Source organism: Pteropus medius, unplaced genomic scaffold, assembly GCF_902729225.1.
Source record: "Pteropus medius unplaced genomic scaffold, Ma_sr-lr_union100, whole genome shotgun sequence".
NCBI lineage: Eukaryota > Metazoa > Chordata > Mammalia > Chiroptera > Pteropodidae > Pteropus > Pteropus medius.
The window spans coordinates 3055627-3074924 of record NW_024340693.1 but is presented as its reverse complement, the minus strand read 5'-3'; the positions used below and the strand labels follow the sequence as shown (position 1 = coordinate 3074924).

The window sequence follows — 19298 nt, the reverse complement described above, 5'->3', positions numbered from 1 at the left end:
TCCCTTGTTCTTTGTGAGTTAACATTTGTTTCCACCTTTCATGGAACACGACTCAGAAAATAATAGTGTTTGTGATCATTTGGAACTAAAATACTATTTTTATTGCAGCTGGGGTTGGACATTTATATATAGCCATTAACATAATCTATGGCATTCTAAGCACTTTACTCAAAAATCTTGGAGTAAGTGGTGTTTTACCCGTTTACATAAAGGAGGCCGAGGCACAGTTAACTTGCCCAAGGTGACACGTGCGCAGAGACCCAGGCCCCAGGAGTGTGGCTCCATCGTCGGGTCTCAGTCCCTAGTGTCGTGTCGCCTCACGTTAGTGGGGACATTGTACAGCTACTTTGTATAGTGAGCACATGTAAGTTATTCAGTTGCTTCCTGGGTATTTTTACTTTAATGTGGCAAAAATCTTCAACGTAGTCACAAGGGAGTTGTCACATCCCATCCTACCTGCCGTCAGTTTTCTGTGATAGCTATAGCCATAGCATCTTGACTTACGTTCTCTTAACACTAATAGACTCGAGGATGAGAAACTATTTTTCATAACTTCATTTGGTACTGTCGGTAAAAGCCCAGTGCTAGTGGCCTTTGGTTTTATCCAGTGAAGTTATGAGTCTGTTTTCAAACCCAGCAAACCTGGCTTTGAATCTCGCTGAATGCCGAACATAACTCTTTAACTGTCCTTAAAGGTTGACATCTGGTGGTGAGTTGTGCTTTAAGCACGATCGTATTGGTCAACAGAATTTACTGCCACCACAGGAATCAACAAGGAAACCCCGCTGCGTCAGTTGGTGTTCCTGCTGTGTACCAGACCAAGTCATCTTACATGAGTGTTCCTCACTTTGCGTATTTTTAAATTGTTTCCCAACTATCTCAGCCATTTCTTTCTATTCCTATCCCTTCAGTCAACATTTTAATTTCTCCTTTAAACATAACTTGGGAGGATCCTCATGGTTTGTCCCCTTCCGGTCTCCTCAAATTATCCCAAGGCCGCAGCCTAGCTTTCTGTAAGAATGAAGCGCACTCCACGTTCTTTTTCTCATCATAATACTTAGCACTGCTGGATGCGTGTGGGAGGAATTTGAGTTGATCGATTTGTATCAATAGAAGTTAAGGAATAGTGTTACCTACTGGGGGGGGGGGGAGGCAGGAGAGGGTTGAGGGAGGCAAACGACCATCAAGACTATAGGAGAAGCAGTAAGGTCCCAAGCCCCATGGTGAAGCTAAGGGATCAAGTGTGGGGCAGCTGAGGGAGGGGACGGTGCGGACGAGGCTCTTGTTTCTGCCCTGTTTTTTCACTGATTATTCCTAGTCTCATCCTTGACCTTTCCACTGAGCGTTTCAGCTACAGACATAAAAACAAATGAGCAGCTTTTCCTCCTTTCATAGCTGCATTTCCTAGTCTCCCACTGTAAATTTTGTTTCTGCCTCCACCGCCGATGAAACTAAAAAGTTCACCAAACACTAATTGAGACGTTTGCAGTTTCACTGTATCTCCCTCCGTGTTTGACAACCATTTCTCTGAGGCTCCTGCCATCATACTTTACCCAGTTCTTCTCTGGCTGTTCTTCCATGTTCCACGTCTGTCATTCTAGAAGTTCTGAGTGATGGAAGCCAGTGGTTCCCCAGCTGGCAGCACCCACATCTAGAAACGGTACAAATGCAGACATAGCCCAGAACTGAGATGAGGGGGGCAGGGCCCAGCAGTTAAAGCTCTCCGGGTGACTGAGGTGCATGTTCAAGTTTGAGAACCATGGGTTTATGCTTCAGCCATCTCTTAAGGCGTGGACTCAGATTTCAGAGCCGACTTTCTCGGAAACCTGAAATCTGTATTTACAACTCTTTCCTGGACAGCTCCATCTGCATGTTCTGCCAATATTAGACTAGCGTAGAAGCCTTTGTTAGAGATGAATACACTGGAAATCCCTGAATTCTGAAAGCGTGCAGGTGAAATGTGCCTGCCTTAAAATGCAGGTCTTTTTAAATGAGTGACTGTCACAGATTGTGAATTTGTAAAGTAATCCCTATACAGTCTTCCTTAAACTTGATGAGAATGAAAAGTATTCACCGCTTTCTTGAGCCATATGTGACCATAAACAAGGTCGCATGCTCCTTGAATTATTTCTCATCCAGGTATGTTTTAAAAGGCCTATTTTTTGTTGCTGTTGTTTTTGTTTTTGTTTTTCAGTTGAACCCAACCCCAAAGATTGAACGTATCACACTCTTTTTGAAGTTGTTCTTTGCTGTGGCAAGAAAAACAACACAATTTCATATCTCTGTGGGCCCACTAGAGTAGCATTTTCTCTACTAGGATGGAAAAAAATACTAAAATGTAAACAATCGCTAAAATACAAGGTATGTTTATCTTTTAAACACGAGAAATAAAACAATTTTATTTGGAATATGAGTGTTTACAGCATCATTTCTTCATCCCAGCCCCATTTAAAGGGAAGAAGAAAGCCGATATTTTTTATGCAAAAAATCAATAGACAAGTTGCTTGGTTATAAATAATGATAGGCAGCGGCTGCAGCCGTTACTGCCTATGGGAGATGTGCCGAGCACTGGACAAGCAGCCAACGTCCTGCGGTGGGATTCTTTTCAAATAGCAGAGGTGCCTGATGAAGAGCAGTTGACAGGCCATCTCAAAGCCCTCAGTGGAAAAGGCACAGAAAATGCTCTCGTGCATCTCCCTAGTGAGATGGGAATTTGTGGAAATCATTTAGATTGGGAGAAAACGTAGCGGGTTACTCTACTGTCTCTAGGAAATGAGGTGAGGTTAGTAGCTGAAGTGAAGATGTGACTGGATGTTTTGCTCCCGAGAGAAGAGAGATTCAGATTCATTGCTGATGGGAAATAAGCAGTTCCGCCTGCTTTGTTGTAAAGAACAATAGTTCATAAATGATCATTTACGGGATGTCTGCGAAGACGGGCGTGTTGTAGACTTTTCTGTCTGTTCTTTGTGTAACATACCAGCACTTAACAGCCTTGCGGAGAGTAGATTTTAAATAATTTTGAATTGAAATAAAAGGAGCAGGTAGAGGACAGAAGCATATAATCTATTCTAGGGAAAGTCCTGAACAGTGGAGTCTCTCGAGTGTCCATGACGGCAATATTCAAGGAGTCGGGGTATACAGGAAAGGTAACCGATAATGGCTGATGGGTGGAGAGAGGGACCTTGAACTAGAGTACCCTTGGCAGAGTTTGCCTCAAGGCTAAAATCAAGTTTATCTGGCTGGCGAAGGGTTAATAACTTCCCAAGCCCGGTGATGTGTGCACATTTCCAAATCCTGTCCTTCGCACTCAAGAATAACACCCACGGATTTGTGTATCCGTATCTGTGCCCACACATTTCTATTATCTTTCTAAAAAGCATTTCTATTTTTCTAAAAGGACTTCCGCATGCCTCTTATGTTAGTTGCACCAGTTTTACATAACGACACAAAGAGCTCCAAATGAAATAGAACACGAGCAGCAACAATTTACGTGAGGCTATTTATAATTCCGCAGTTAAGTAATATGTTGCCTGCATTAAAAAGTCATGGGTTATCTTGTGTATTTGCAAATGCAAAGAGATCTCCAAGGAGAATGGAATAACTTTTTGAGCTCTAAGCAAAGGTGGAATATAAATGCAAGATTCAGCCAAGAAAGGCTCTCTTTTCCCTTGAAAGTTCTGCACTTAAACCCCAGGACAGTGAAGGGCGTCTGTGGCATGTGCCATCTCCAACTGCGTGGGTGCGGAGCAGAGACACCCTTTCCTATTTCTTGATTTTTAACAGAGTAGCAATGCGTCTAGCCCCTGCGGAGGAGCTGTGTTGTTCAAGCCAGCTATGCTAATGTCATCGTCTTCATTAGATGCTTCCATAAACTATCAGCTTCTCAGTCTTGGCCAGTGAGATGGAAGAGAAAGTCTGCTGGGATCTTCTGTGAATTATTTCCTAATAAAAAGAGACGAAGGAAGAGAGCCCCTCCCTCCCCTCTTGCCTGAATGAGGACTTGATGTTTGGTGAGGCAGGTGCCATTTTGTGTGCAGGAAGGACAGGCCGAGAGAATCCGAGAGACAACAACCCAGACCTCTGTCACTGAACTGCTCAAGGACCCCGGAACCTAATAGTTTTGCGGTTCTGTGACTATTAACTCGTTACGGTGGCTTTTCCCCAGTCAGGGAAGGAGGTGCTCTGCTTCGTGTGTTTCCAGTGCAGCTGAATTTTAACGGGAGGGGCTGGCCCTGTGACCGGCCAACAGTCCGTGTAGCTGATACTCGGCAGTTCATCTCGGGACATTTCCTGGGACACCTGCTCCTGAGAGCAGGTTGTTCTCAGAACCAAGGAATCAGGGTAGTGGTTACACACATGATTTCTGTCTTTTCCAGTTCACACAGCGAAGACATCATCATTCACTCGTTTGTTCATTCACAAAGGCAGTGAACATTTAATCGGGACCTCGTAAGTCCTGTGTACCACTATGGGCTGTCTACTAAGGACACAAGCTAGAGTCCCTGCCCTCCTGGTGACAAGTGAAATAAACATCCCACCGGAAAGTAGTGACAGTCGAGTGCCTGCCAAGGGTGCCCTGAGAATAACTGGGAGATAGGGGTGTGGCTGGCAGCGGTGGTCAGAGGACGCTTCCCCGAGGGAGGAACGCGTAAACTAGTCGCCATCTATTCAGGATTATTCAGGATGCTTCAATTGAGAAGTGAAGAGAGCCATGGGGGTGGGGAGGAGACACCAAGAAACGATGGAACGTGGAAATGAACCCCTGTGAAGTGAGAGCAGCTGAGTCAAGGACGACTCACGGGTCGCTGGGCTACTGGGTGGGTGGAGGCACACTTGTCACTGCCGACAGCCGCAAAGGTGGACCCCATTCACTACCCCCTCTGCATCCCAGCCCTTTCCAGGGTGTCTGCCTCTCCGCAGCTCCCTCCACCAGGGAGTGGCGTGTCTTTCGCCGCCACTTGAATTTGGAGCGTCATGACTTGCTCTGGCCAACAATGTAGCAGAGGTGATGGGTTCCACCTCCCAGCCTCGGCCTCGAGAGTCCTTGTCCCTTGGGACCCTTCTCAGCCACCATGAGAACAAACCCTTGGCCAACCTGCTGGCTGAAGAGAGTCATGCCTGCCAGATGATGCCACCCCCCACCTCCTGCCAGCTCTCTGCAGATGCATGAAAGAGCCCAGCCAAGATCAACCCAGCCAAGATCAGCCCAGCCTGGCCTAGAGTAGGATAACGCCGCTTTGACCTTGAGATTTGAGAGCACCTAGGAGGCACTATTGTTTTAAGCCAACTGGTTTTGTGCAGTTTGTCCCTCGAATCAACCAGGATAGAGGAAGGGACGAGTATGGGCGGCGGAGAGGGCTGTAAATAGGGAACTGGACATAGGAGGCTGGGACACGGGAGGCCAGAAACACGAAGGTTTTCCAACCTGCGAAGACAGAATCGCGCGGCTCTGCCCTCCCGTGCTGGGCCCTCAAATGGAGCCTGTCTGTATTTTATGTCCTGTCACCCCTTCCCCCATCCCGCCCCAACTCCCCGCGGACGGAATGCTTGCGTGTCCACTAATGAGTCAATTCAACCGAGCTGCAAGCAGCTACTGCCCCCGAGGGGCCTTAAAAGATGTGGGTCCGGGTCACAGTGGCTGCGAGCTCCCTTATACTGGTAGTAACTCGGGGCTCTTTCCCCCGTCCCCCTTTTTCACCTATTAACGCCACCCCTCGGCACCTTGGGACAATCCAAAGGGCAGCATTCGACAGGACTCTCTCCTCCCGCTGTTGGGGAAACATCGGACCGATTGCATTTTCCCTCTTCCTTTCGTCCCCCAGCTCCTAAACCCGACGTCAGGTTCACCCACTGGTCCAGGGCCCCAGAGTCGTGCCTGCGGGGTGGGGGGCGGGAGACCCGCCCTGCGCGCTCGGGACGGCGGCCGCGTTTCCAAGGCCGGGGGTCCCGGGGCCGCGCGGCGCCCGAGCGGAGCGCGCCAGGTGGCGAGGCGGTGCGCACGCCCGCGGCGACGGTCCCCAATCTCTGCTCCCGCCCCCGCGCGCCGCCGCGGGGAGGCCGGGCCGGAGGAGGAGCCGGAGGCGGCCGCCGCGCCCTCCCGCACGCGGGGCCGCTTAAAAGCCGCCCGCGGGGACAGCTCGGCCGTCTCCGCGGCGGGACGCGCGCTCCACGCGGCTGCCCAGCATGTCCGGGCACTTTCTGCTCTCGCCCATCCCCGAGTCCTCCTCCGATGTCCTCCTGCCCAAGGACGTCAAGCTGGCCGTGCTGGGCGCCGGGCGCGTGGGCAAGAGCGGTGAGTGCGCGGGGGACAGCGCGGGGCGGCCGGGGATCTCGGGACTGGGCCAGAGCCGCGGGGACCAACCCGCCCGCCGGGCTCCCCGGCTGCGTCCCGGAGCCTCCGCCCGTGCGCTGTCCACCTGTTGCGGAACCGGGGCCGGTGCGGCAGGTCGGGCCCCTGCGGCCGTCCCCGCCACCGAAGGCTCGGGAGCCCCCTCCCTCCGGGTCCCCGCGAGGGTCCGGGTTTGGCAGCCTTGTCCGGGTCCTTCGGCTGATTTTCCTGTCCCCCCCACCCCCCTTTCCAGCCATGATAGTGCGCTTCCTCACCAAGAGATTCATTGGCGACTATGAGCCGAATACAGGTTAGCACAAGCGCGCGCCCGGCGGCCGCGGCGGCGGGCTCCCTCCCCTCCCTCTCCTTCGCGAGGGGAGGGTTGAGATGTTCAAAGCAGGCTCTTCTTCGTTCTCCAGGCAAGTTGTATTCGCGCCTTGTCTCGGTCGAGGGCGACCAGCTGTCCTTGCAAATCCAGGACACCCCCGGGGAAATGCAGGTAAGGACAGGCCCAGTTCCCCGCGAAGCGCCACGGCAGGGGGAGTGGGGATAGGGCACGAACACGTCTAAACACGCCTGTCGTGCGTTTAGATGGAGGAGTGGGCTCGGGCCAGTCAGCGGGGAGTTAGGAACCCTCCCAGGGGCTTGGGGTTTGGGGGGCGCCGAGGGCGGATGGTTAGAGGCAGCTTCCCCCTTGCGCGCCACCTTCGGGACAGGGAGAGATGCTTAACCTTTTTCCAAGGCTATTAGGGCGTCGCTCCTGGGATGGGTCTCGCCACTTCTTTGAGAGGCTCGGCCACGGGACCAGCAACAAAATGGGGTGGGGTCCTGGACGGCGCCAGCTCCCCTAGCGAGGACCGCCCAGCGCCGTTTCTGCCTCTTGCCTGGAGCCAGTAACGGCCTTCAGACAACCCCGGGCCACCCGTCAGCGGTGTCACTTGATTAACAGGTTACTCTTGCCCTCCCTTCTAGGGAGGGGAGGTCTTGTGGACGAACAGAAAGAATGTGTTTCTGTAACGTTCTCAAGAAGGACATGCTAAAAATATTTTTATGGGTTTTGGGAATAGATGTTTATCTTGGCTTATTTTCAAAGTTTTGTTTATCCTCAGTAAGTTCTTTAAAAATTGCCACATGCTGATTGGAAAGTTCTCAACGAAGGCATTCTTCCTTCAGCCCCCGATTCATCAGAGGCTACCTGCTAAGCCAGGGGCTTAAAAGGAACACGTTGGTAACCGCTAATAAAATAACTCAGACAGGGAGCTCTCCTGAACGTCTCTGCTCTTTCTGTCTGAAGCTTCCTTCTGCAGAAGCTGGGCAGGATCTGAAAACTGTACTTAGTGATGTGATTTGGAGCCCTCTCCCACGGGAGGGTTTCCTTGATCCGTTTGTTTCTCAGGTCCCAGACAGCCTGACACAGGTGGTCGAAGCCCTGTCCAAGTGCGTGCAGTGGGCAGAGGGCTTCCTGCTGGTCTACTCCATCACAGACTACGAGAGCTACCAGTCCATCCGCCCACTGTACCAGCACATCCGGAAGGTCCACCCTGACTCAAAGGCCCCCGTCGTCATCGTGGGCAACAAGGGGGACCTCCTGCACGCCAGGCAGGTGCAGACGGATGACGGCATCCAACTAGCCGACGAGCTGGGCAGCCTCTTCCTCGAAATCTCCACCAGTGAAAACTACGAAGACGTCTGTGATGTGTTTCAGCATCTCTGCAAAGAAGTGAGCAAGCTGCACGGCCCCGGCGGGGAGAGGAGAAGGGTGTCCATCATGCCCCGGCCACGCTCTCCCAATATGCAGGACCTGAAGAGGCGCTTCAAGCAGGCTCTGTCTTACAAAGCCAAAGCCCCCTCCGCACTGGGGTGAACCTGTCAGACAGACCGGCTCCTTCCTATTTTGCATTTGTGCAGCTGAGAAGACTGGGGGTTCCCCCTTTTTAATCAATCACACATTCAGAGTTTATTTTTTATACAGACTATCCGTTTGCAAGTCTCTGTGTAAATTCAGTGATTGTCTAGAAGTTGCATAGTTTTTTTCTTTTTTTAATAAAAGATTCTTTTTTTTTTTACTGTAACTGCTAACCACTTTTCCATTAAAGGCAAAATGGCAACATTGTGCCTCGTTTCTTAAATGTCTTTTTATAGAAATCATACCTGCACCAGAGCCCAGACCTGCTTGGTGCTTGCCCTCAGTCTGAACTCCGATTGGTGTCTTTCTGTCAAGAGGGGTTTAAGTAGACGGAATCTGTTGCGGGAGGAAGAAAAATATGTGGAGGAGGAAAGAAATGTGAATAACAGCAGGATGTCTTTAATTAGGGCACTTCAGCACAGGCATGAAATTGCTATCATGTGATTTTTCAAGGAAAGGAGTTCATTGTGCACTGATGCTCAGAAGTTACAGACATAAAATTACCGTTTATCGGTGCAAGTGGAAGTTTATCCTTCCCACCCTTATTTAAAAAAGCAAAAGAATCCTCTTTTCCCTGCATTTCGCATTTCTCACCTTTGTTAAGTGCACTTGAATCATCCGGGAGTTCGTCTTTCCTCTGCCTCCCTGGCCCTCGCATTCTGCGGGGTATGCGATCTGTTAATTCTCTCTCCGATTTTCTCTGCCTCAATTCATCGCTCTTGCCAGGCTTTGCAGCTCTTGCCGAGACCGGCAAGCGAGAGTCGAGGCAGGAATGATACCCCTCTAATTCTTTCTCCGCGCCAGAACGGCCTTACTGAAACCGACCCCAATCATTTGATTTCCGTGATTGGAAATCCTCAGCTGGCTTCCCCGTATCTACTGGATAAAATGGAAATGAGGCACGGCATCAGGATAATTCCCTACCTCTCCAGCCTCATCATCGCCTTCTGCCAAGACATACCCATTTGTGTGTGTATACGTGCATGTGCGTGCACGCACACACACGCGCGCACACACACACGCACACGCACACACAACTCATACTCCATCCCAGCAGAACAGTCTGCCTTTCTCAGCATCCACGAAGCTCTTTCCCGACTCCCTGATTGGCACAAACTATTCCCTCTGCCTTGAATATTTCCACCTTTTCTCCACCTAAAACGCAGCTAACTCATCTTCCAAGACCCAAGTCACACGCTACATTCAGTTTCCGGGGGGTCTTCTCTGAGTTTTCCTCTATCCCTGTCCCATTTGTGTTGTGACCCAGCCCATCACGGGGCTACTTGTCACCTCCTTGAGAAAGAACAATGCTCCAGGGCAGTAACTGCAGTTTACGACTCTGTATTCCAAGCTTCTAGCCCCGTGCTCGCCAGTGGAGTGGTAGGTTTTCAGTAAATATTGGATGGAAAGTGAGTGAATGTATTATTTATCGGTGCCAAGAGACAATCATGTGAGATCATGGCGGCACGCTTTGTCACTTGGTGCAGAGCAAAGACAGAACAGGTTCTGAGTAGTTAGAGATCCTTTATTAGCAGTGACGGAAAGTGACACATACGCGGTGTCTGGCCTTTGCAGACCATTACCCTTCCTTCCCGAGACACCTCTGTCTAGACCTACGAGGGTCACGTCCCTTTTGTCCATCCTCAAGGGGCAACTACCTGTGCAAATGGTTATGAAGGATTCAGAAAATTAGATAATTTGTTCTAAAGGAGCATCCAAATAGTGAAGGGAAAATATTATTTTAGATTCCATTATCTTTTAAAAAGCGCCTGATTTTTCTTGCTCGTTTGCATACTCTCAAAGCGACAGGAGTTCCTTCCAACATCATCCGTTCCTCGCTTCCCACCCGACATCTTAACACTGTAGGTGTGGACTCGAGAAACACTGCCCCTTCTAATCATTGTTATGCCCGCAGCAGCCCAGATTGCCACCCAGTGCCAGGGGCTGCTCTGCCCTTGAGCTGAGATCAAATATCCCACGGAATAAAGTTAAATCATAATGTGACAGCTAAAGAACAATACAAGAGATGTCCCAAGGCAGCCTCTAATGGAGTTCCAAGAGTTCCAAGCAGGGACAGGAAGTAGAGGACAGGAAGTACCCTCGAGCTCTCCAGGGGAGAGTACACTGTGGACCAGAGGAGTCAAAAGTGAGTTAAAGGGCAGTTCCAGAGGGAGTGACAGCCCTTAGGGACGCAGGCAGGCCAGGAGCCAAGCAGAAAGTGCTCCGCACTGTATTTGTCCAGTCCTCAGCATCACCAGTAACCGCACTCCAGGGCCACAATTCTTCCTTTATTCCCTGGTCCCCAGACCTGGCCCAGCACAGGACCTGGCTCTCTGGTGTCAGAGGGCCTTCAATTACTGCTGTCTCTTTCTGGGCCTCCTCCTGAGGATAGTGGAATCTCCCGGGGGTCAGGTGTTTGGAGGACATCAGGAAGGCTCCTGGGATGACAGCCTTGGAACTGGAAGAGAGGAGCAGGGAGTTGTCGGGGCGGAAGCTGCTGGATTAGTGTGTCGGGAAGAGGATCTGAGCTTTGGGCTCGACAGGACGTCCAGGAGGCCCTTAGAGAGGAAGCCAAGCCCAGGAGCCCACCTCCCTCCCCTCAGGAATGATGGGGGGCAGGGCTGTGGGATTCTCTTGCTGAGGCAGAACGCTCAAAACTCAGACGGGTGTGAGAGGCCAGCGTCTACACATTTTTACCCGGTCGTTTTGCCTGACCTCTGAGTGTCAGCATCGGGGGTCGCAACCGCCCAGGTGAGGGAGGCGGAGCTCCCGCCTTACGACCCCTCCCCCCATTCGAGCTCCGTCTTTGAAAGTCCCAGGTCTCCACTGGTCACTGATTCCCGCCCCCCCCATTCCCTCCCCCACCCCGGTCAAGGCGTGGTCTCATTCTGCTCAAAAACTGCAGAATGATCTAATTAACGTGCCGGTCAGTGTAGTTCGGGGAAATAGACGGGATTCAGGGAGCTAAATTGTACATTCTGCGGACGTTCTGTGCTTCGTGCGCCAATCGTGAAAAGCAGACTCGAATAATGGAAAAATAAATCAATTCTAACAGAAGAAAATAAATTTGTTTTGCTTGTGTTTGGAACGGAAGTTCCAAAGTTTATTAATATCTACTGGGAGAAATTAAGTTAAAAGAAATTAAAATAAATCACTACGGGAGGCGACAGTAAACAAAAGAGCAAACAGGAAAGGCAAGGTGATGGTTAAATCACGAATTTGGGGCTCAACTAGCTTTTTTCCCCTTCTACGTGTTGTAATTTCAACTCCTCATTACGCAAAGCTATCGATTCAAATTTGTGACGATGTGAAGTTATTTGGCTGAGCAATAATTTATTCTTGCCATTTCAATCTGTCTCCAAAAGGTGAAATATTTTGAGAGACTTCATTAAAATCGATCGTAAACTGCTCTGATGCCCAATAAGATAGATGTGCTATAGGAAAACAAACAAACAAACAAACAATTATTTTCCAAACATCGATTAATTAGCCAAGATAGCAGAACAGTTTTCAGCTTACAGAGTAGAAATTTGCTCACTCTAGAAAAAATATAGTCAGTCCTCATGAACTTCTCCACGCAGTAGAAAACCAGCTCCATGAGGAAGGGATAGCTCTTTCTTTTCAGCTCGATAGCATCCGTTAGAGTGTCTGGTCCCAAACAGGATTGATAAAACCGTTTGCTGAGCTGAACCCTTAGGGAGATGAAGGAGCCCGTACCGACACTTTCGGAGAGCTCACGAGTGCAATGGGGTGGTTTCCCTCTGTCCGATCGATCGTCGGGGGTGGCTGAACCAAACAGGTGCCGTGGCTTTTGAGTTCCCTCCTGTCTTTAGAAAGACCAACACAAGAGTGATTCGCGTGATCGCAAGTCATTTATTGAGAACCTGCATGCAAAGCCTTGCGTTCCATGCTGTTGGGGGCCCGCAGAAGGTCTGAAAGATGAACTACGGCTTTGATCCCAATCTGATGGTGTCCACAAAATGAGCTGAGGCTGCAGATCGGAGCAGAGCGGGGAGCGAAGGCAAATACCCCAAGGAGTGTGAAAGCAGCCTGCTGAAGAAACGGACAGTTTCTTATTTTACAAGTTGTAAAGGACTGTTTCTTTTGGGCAGGATTATGTTTGGTTCAGGATTAATGAGTTAAATTTGTGAGCTATTTCCTGCCATTTCTTACTGACATTCTCAATTTAAATCAGAGGAACATTGTGAACTGCAAGGCTTACTCACGTAAACAGATTTTGCCTGGAAATACTGACATGGATTTTTAACGGGAAAAACAAAGAAGTTTCAGGAGCCCTGACTGGTGATGGACAGGCGGTTACTAATCAGCCTTAAGGAGGCTGCAAGGCGTGGGTTGATCGGGCTCAAACTCCCGTTTTCCCGTTGATGGAGGTGGACGTGTGATCTCGGGCACGGTGTACTGTAGGTTTTTTGTCTTAAATAGAGATAATAGTACCCACCAGGCAGAGCATGATGTATGCAAGGTGCCTGGCAGGTTGTAGTTGTCTTACTATTTTTGTGAAAGTACGTTGGTACGTTGGAAAGCGGGTTTGGGAAATGGAGCTCTTCTTGAGCTCACTATAAAAGGCAGAGCAGTTGCTTTGAAAGACGTGATTTCTCCCATTTCAAATCTGGGAAAAAGAGCATTTGCAGGGGATCGGTTACTCCTTCAGCGATAATACTTAACAATTCTTGATCCTCTACTATGAGCCGGGACCTTGAACTGTTTTCATAATTCTTCGAGGTCGAACCATTACCACGCTCAGCTTTTGGATGAGGCTCAGAGATGTCACCCACAGGCCTAAAGCCACCTAATCCAGGGAACCAGGAGGCCTGGCTCCAGGAAGGGACAAGAATTCCCTTCAGCTCAGGGTTGAGCCCCCTGGGCAGGCCTGGGCACGCCAACACGTTTGGGGGGACTTGTGAAAGGCGAAGACTCTGTCGCTTGGGATTTGAGGTGTGGCGAGAACTAGGTGGCCTAAGGTACTCCCTGAGGGGCACTGAGGCCGGAAGTCTCGCCGGGCCTTGGGGAAGGGGCGAGTGCTCCGTGACCAGACTCGGGCGCTGGAATTCCTCGGCTGCCATGCCTCCTGCTGGGATCGGCTGTTCTCGTGTCCCTGCATCTGGTGTGGCATAGTGTCCCCGACACCGAGTCAGCGGAGGGGACAGCCGATGCCCCGAGCTTCCTGTTCCCTCTCGCTGCCCGAGCAGTCTGGTCTGCCGCTGCGAGCAGCATCTTCCAATGCTGCCGAAAGGCTCGGCTGACAAGGACGGTGATTCGGGCTGATTTCCTCGAGGTTTGGAACAGGCCGCGTGCATCTCGATGGTTCTGCCTGATCCTCCTTTCGTGTGTCAGAGCCCGTGATCCGTGAAGAGGTTTTAGCAAGTGCACAGAAGCAGTCGCCGGTAGACAGACCTCTGGTTGTTCTCAGGACACACTGAGCCCACCAGAGCGGACGGAGCTCTGTGTGGCCGTTGACAGGTCTCTCAGGAGACAAGTGGGAGCCTGGGTTGTGCCTGGAGAGCTTCCTTTACACACATGGCCGCAGCGGGAGCAATGGCAGAGAGAAAGAGCTTGGCCGTAGGGTTAAACGGGCACGTTTCAAACCCTCGGTCCTCACCAGCTACAGGACCCTCCTCGATAAGAATCACGACAGCATCTATGGGCCCTCATTCCAGGTCAAGGCCCTGCGCTGAGCATTCCCCATATCGTATCTCATTCAGCCCCCACGAGGACCCCGAATGGGTGCTTCCTTTCACAGATGAGGACACTGAGGCTTGGAGATGGGAGGCCAGGAGGCTGGGAGGCCGAGTCCTCCCTCCAAGGTCCCACATTGATAAAATAGCTGATTTTTCAGTCAAGGTCGTGTCTTTGTTCCTCCCATCCCTGGCTCCCTCCCACCCTCTCTGTCTTTCTCTCTTTTACTCCTTCTCTTTCTTCTACCCAACAAACGGACAGGCGTTAGGCGCTCGTAAGTCGTGGGAGATGTAGTGGTGAACACAGCGCATCGATCCCCCCTCAATCAAACCCACGATCTATTGTCTACTGAGTCGTTTAAGCCTGGTCCGGCACAGCCCCACGTGGAGACAGCTCCCTTCACGGGGCCCCAAACATCTTCCCTTGACTTTTAGAGGCATTCAGAGGCTGGCGCACGGAGACCGAGAAGCCCGCAGGGCACACGTGCTGAGATATTGGGGGACTAGGGTACAGCTTTTGAAACTCGGGGACAGACTTGGGAGGGAATGCATTTGTGAAGAATGAGGTGTGCCGTGGGAAGAAAACCAAGGATGGAGTCGGAGTCGATGACAGAGCAGTGACAGTTAATGGGTGGGCGAAGAAGAGAGGCCGGTGACAGGGCCAAGGAGGAGTATCAGAGAGGCAGAGGCAGAGGCAGAGGTGTGCCCGGTCCTGGAAGTCAAGGCAGGCTGGACCGCCGAGTCACAGGCCGTGGTCATCACAAACAGTATCGCCTGTCAGCCACAGTTCGGCCACTCTTTGGCGATTCGTTTTGTTTGTTTGCTACTACATCTAATGCCTCCTCCGATGTCTTTCGGAATCGTTCTCCTTTTTGACACACCGTGAAAGGTCAGTCTCTCTCAGGTCTGATTCTAGCCGCCCAGACACACTCTCCTGAAGCCGACAAGCATCTCCTTGTTTTTTCTACCTCCTTCCAGAGGTATTTTCTCCAGTTCATATTTTTTTTTTTGAAAAGCCAAATCGTCGACTTACGAACCAATTTACCTGCCTAATACAATCGTGTGCAAGTTCCATGCTTTTGGGGGGTCTTGTGACACTCTTTACATCCTGTCTTAAATATTGCAAGTTTTGTATTATTTTCAACGTGGAGTAGGGTTGGTAGTTTGACACCATACGTTCCTTCCCCACCCCCCCCGAGAACTGCAAATAAGTGTCCATCCTTGTTCTGGAGACAGTCCTGGTTCACAGTCCCCCTGGAGAGGGGGAGGCTGATGCCAATGTCAATGGTGGAAACCACCGTACAATCTAGGGAAGAGCTTTGCCTCTTCCCAGCGTGCACAAAGCTCGCTCGTTCAGACTCCTTCTCCAGGATTGTCCTTTTTCTGATGACAGCGTTCGACATTTCAGCAAAGTTTAAACACATGAACACTTGAGCAGTCATGAGAGCCATCGAAAAAAGCAGGATGTGGTTTTGCATTTTTGGACATTTTTTGAACGGAAAACATCTGCTAGTCCAGATGCGACTTCGGATTTGATATTGACCTTTCATATTAACTTGAAATTGCCGTTTTCTTATTACAAGAGGGTTTTTTTCCCCCTCTTTTTTTAGTGGCTCCATGTCACGGAATTTAAAAAGTTTTGCTTTGTATGGCTTTCCTTTATAATACTGACGTTCTTAGGAATTTCTATTGGATATTTATTGCATTGCTTATGGTAAGAGAACTTATAATAGCAAAACAATAGAGAGAAAAAGGAGTAATTATCATAGTGGTTTCAAATCACAAAGCTTCCGAGGGGATGGTCAGGACGGGTTTACTCTATGAGGTTGATTTGCATAAGTCTCTTTGAGAAGTCTGAACACTCCTCTGGATCTAAGAATCTGCTTATCTTTTGAAATTCCCGACTTCACACGAAAGAAGCAGGAGGGAGCGCCTGACGGCTCACCTGTGACAATTGGGAGAAGTGGAGACACCCAACTATCTCACAGGTTAATTATCCTGAGCCCGAAATGGAGGAGACCACGATCCATGACATTATTTTTCTAGTTCTGAGTTACCACCTTATTGGATGACGGATCCTTCCAAAAAGCCTCCAATATAAAGCTTTTATGAGTATTAATCTCTGGGGAGAATAGCAATGATCTTATTTCTTTAAACGATGTGGGAATTTATTACACTGCGTCTTTCTTCCAGAGAGGAAGACTGAATGCTTTAGTTCTATTCGTGAAGTACGATGTCCTCCTTTGCCTCTTTAGTTGCACAAAGGAAGAATTACAAAGCATTACACGACATGGGCCACAAACACAGCTGAAAAGAAAAATGGATTGTCCCTAGTGGAGAGGCCCCTTCCTTGCTAAGTGATGCCTGGTTGCAGAGAAGGCTATGAATTGCGGGAGAGAAGGATTCTAGCTCGCAGAGTTAACAAACGGTGTTGCAGGGGACCACAAAGAGCTGACGGGTGCTGAAGCCTTTAGCACACCACGGAAGCAGAGACCCCAAAGCGTGCGTGCGTGTGTGTGCGTGCTCTCCTACCTTCCTCATCTCCCAACACCTCCCCCCACAGTTTGCAATGATAGGGACCCTCCCCCGTTGCTTCCTTCACCGTGCAGGCTGCTGAGCTGCACCCTCCGTGAGGTCCAGGGAGAGAGAATGTCTTGTCTGTGCCATTTCCGTTTATACGAAAACAGCCCTCTTCCCTCTCCCTCTATATTCCGGGGTTAAAAAAGGATTTTAGGTGAGTCGTCAGCTCTCAGCCAATAATTATGTCCTGCGAGACTGAACAAAGGAAACCTCATTCGAAGAGGAGTCAGGAGGCCAGAAGGAGGAGCTACCACCGCACGTCAATCAAAGACGCCAACAGGAAGAGAGGAACCTTGCGTTTCCAACAGGAAGTGTCTCTGTCACCCCAGCAGAAGGAAGATTTCTTCTCGCTCAGCCTCGAGGCCAGTGGGAACCATCACCAGTCAACTGATGAGAAGCCATCAGCATGATGCTTACTTTCCTCCCATGGACTTTCCTTCAAAATACCCCCTCCCAACCTCCTTTTCTCTCTAGCAAGTACTACTCCTCTCCTTTGTGTGTTAGACTTGCTTGGAGTTTTTATTATACCATGTTCCTCTTTGTCCTGAATCGCGGTCTTCTGTTGTTCCCAAAGACACCCATTTCTGCTGGTCAAAAGTAACCGGTTGTTTTATTTTTAAGGCCAGCAGTACTAACGAGGCCTTCGAAATGCCCTCTTCTCGGTTTTCATGAAGTACCAGCACTAGCTGATACACGGAGAAAAGACTACATTTCCCAGCTTCCCTTGCAGCTATGTGTGGCCATATGACTAACGAGATATAAATGTAAGTGTTGGGTTAGACTTCTGGAAACGTTAATTCATGAAAGCTAGGTCGTTTGGCATGCTCCTTCCTGCTGCCTGGGACTTAGACGGGTGCCCTTCGCAAAGGGAGAATGAATTTATTACACACATCACATTGGGAAAGCGGGACAGATATAACTCATATTCAGAAAAGCTGGTGAATATGAAGTCGATTTGTTAAAAAAAAAAAGTCCAGGTTAGCTGCCTTGGGCTGGGGTGGTAGTTCCATGTCCCTCTGAGACCCAGAAACCTGTAATCTTTCTGTCCTTTTAGCTAGGGTGTGGCTCTCATCCTCAGGGACTCCTCGCGGTCCAGGAAAGCCGCTGGAGCACTGGCCGTCTAAGTCCCAGGCAGCAGGAAGGAGCATGCCAAATGACCTAGTTTTAATGAATTAACGTTTCCAGAAGTCTAACCCAACACTTACATTTATATCTCGTTAGTCATATGGCCACACATAGCTGCAAGGGAAGCTGGGAAATGTAGTCTTTTCTCCGTGTGCTTTGCCACCCCTCCTGATATCGAAGTTTTATCCCTAAGGCAAAATAGAAGAATGGGTATCGGATGGTGACAGTCTGTCTCTACAGCAGGAAGGCATCGGCATTCTGGAGATCTTAGGGTTTGGCCTTTTAAAGAAGGCTGCAGTTTCTCAGGGACCCTGCTAGGTCTTCCCCAGGCAAGAGGGATTCCAGAAGAAATTCTTGACCAGTGGGGAGGAGTGTGGTGACTGCTTGACTTGGCAGGAGACTGAGAGGGATACTGCCCACACTCTACCTCTTCAAAGGATCACTGATTTGGGTGCAGTGAGAAGCAGAAGCTTCTTCTTCTTCTTTTTTTTTTTTTTAATTATTATTTATGCCTACAGCACCTGGTCTTCCTAGGTGGTCTCCCATCCAAGTACTAACCAGGCCCCACCCTGCTTAGCTTCCGAGATCAGACGGGATCGGGTTTGTTCAGGGTGGCATGGCCGGAGACCAGGGACCGTGGCTCCACTGGGGCGCGAACCCAGGGCCTTCTGCGTGCGAAGCAGACGTGCTCACCGCTATGCTATGGAACCATGCCCCAGAAACTTCTAAGGAGCAAGCCCGGGAACTCCTGGTCCCTTAAGGCAGTGTAGGCAGCTTCCCTGCAGCGGGAATGAATCACGGCCCCACGCCCCCCAGCATGGAGTGGGAACATGCTGGCAGGGCTGATGGGGTTTCTGATGACCCTCGCCATGATCTGGAATTTACTGCGCTTGAGCCTTGTCCCTAAACGGTGTCTGTCCTTCCAGAAGCGGTGAAGACAGATACAGATGACAATGGTGTGAAATCTCGAAGTGGCACAGGTGGCATCCCGCTTGAATTATTTAAAGAACACTTTGTGGCCATCGGAACATGTTTAAACATCCTGCCGAGAGAGAAAAAGACAAAATGGAAGGAAATTTTGAAATGAATGAGAATGGAATTGCAAGATCATGTGGCGTTGGTCCCACCCATCAAATCAGTCACTTCACCCAAGATTTTCCCTGACGAAATTATTTCTTTTTATCACTCTGAGTTGTCATTTTTACCACTCCCTGTTTATCTTCAACACAGGCCGGGCAGGAGGCTCCGGCTTCTCCCGTTTACCACGCACATCGAGCTGCGTGTTATAGTGTCTTTCGGAGGTTTATATGATGTCGTGATAACCCAATTTAGGACGATTCTCCAAGCCAATCATCATTGACGATTTAAACCAGTGAACGTGGACAGGTTCGTCGACTCGAACGTCATGTCGATCGACTTTTTAGGGCGGTCTGAGGTCCACGGCAAAGTCGAGCGGAAAGCACACGGAGTTCCCACGAACGCCCTTGTCCCCAGCACACTCAGCCTCCGCTCGGCCGGCACCTTGCACGGAGCGATACCTTAGTTACAACTGACAAATGGACATTTACAGGCTCGTTATCCACACAAGTCCGTGGCCCACGTCAGGGCTCCCTCTTGGCCTTGCGCATCCTACGGGTTCTAGCAAATGTTTAAGGACGAACGT

General features: G+C 50.0%; 1 protein-coding gene and 2 non-coding genes across 4 annotated transcripts; 1 reads left to right on the top strand and 2 right to left on the bottom strand.

The window, feature by feature from the left end:
* Positions 1 to 6121: 6121 nt before the first annotated feature.
* Positions 6122 to 8408, top strand: RASL11A (RAS like family 11 member A). 2 transcript variants are annotated; one of them, XM_039862859.1, is made up of 4 exons: positions 6122 to 6292; positions 6582 to 6638; positions 6748 to 6827; positions 7725 to 8404. In XM_039862859.1, the coding sequence occupies exons 1-4, from the start codon at positions 6184 to 6186 to the stop codon at positions 8190 to 8192; spliced, it is 714 nt and encodes a 237-aa protein (XP_039718793.1). In that variant the 5' UTR covers positions 6122 to 6183; the 3' UTR covers positions 8193 to 8404. The 2 variants fall into 2 exon arrangements, with proteins under 2 accessions (XP_039718793.1, XP_039718794.1); XM_039862860.1 differs by lacking the exon at positions 6122 to 6292 and having other exon boundaries at positions 6605 to 6638; positions 7682 to 8408.
* Positions 8409 to 18144: 9736 nt separating this feature from the next.
* On the bottom strand, positions 18145 to 18263 carry LOC120603196 (5S ribosomal RNA). The gene has a single exon (XR_005652970.1). It is a non-coding gene; the product is annotated as a 5S ribosomal RNA (ribosomal RNA).
* A 9-nt stretch (positions 18264 to 18272) lies between these two features.
* Positions 18273 to 18345, bottom strand: TRNAA-CGC (transfer RNA alanine (anticodon CGC)). The gene has a single exon. It is a non-coding gene; the product is annotated as a tRNA-Ala (tRNA).
* Between the last annotated feature and the right edge of the window lie 953 nt (positions 18346 to 19298).

Excerpts from the sequence above, each read along its gene's own strand:
- RASL11A (XM_039862859.1), top strand. The coding sequence starts at position 6,184 with ATGTCCGGGCACTTTCTGCTCTCGCCCATCCCCGAGTCCTCCTCCGAT. Across the intron at positions 6,293-6,581 it reads CGGGCGCGTGGGCAAGAGCG|CCATGATAGTGCGCTTCCTC; the intron begins GTGAGTGCGCGG and ends CCCCCTTTCCAG. Across the intron at positions 6,639-6,747 it reads CGACTATGAGCCGAATACAG|GCAAGTTGTATTCGCGCCTT; the intron begins GTTAGCACAAGC and ends TTCGTTCTCCAG.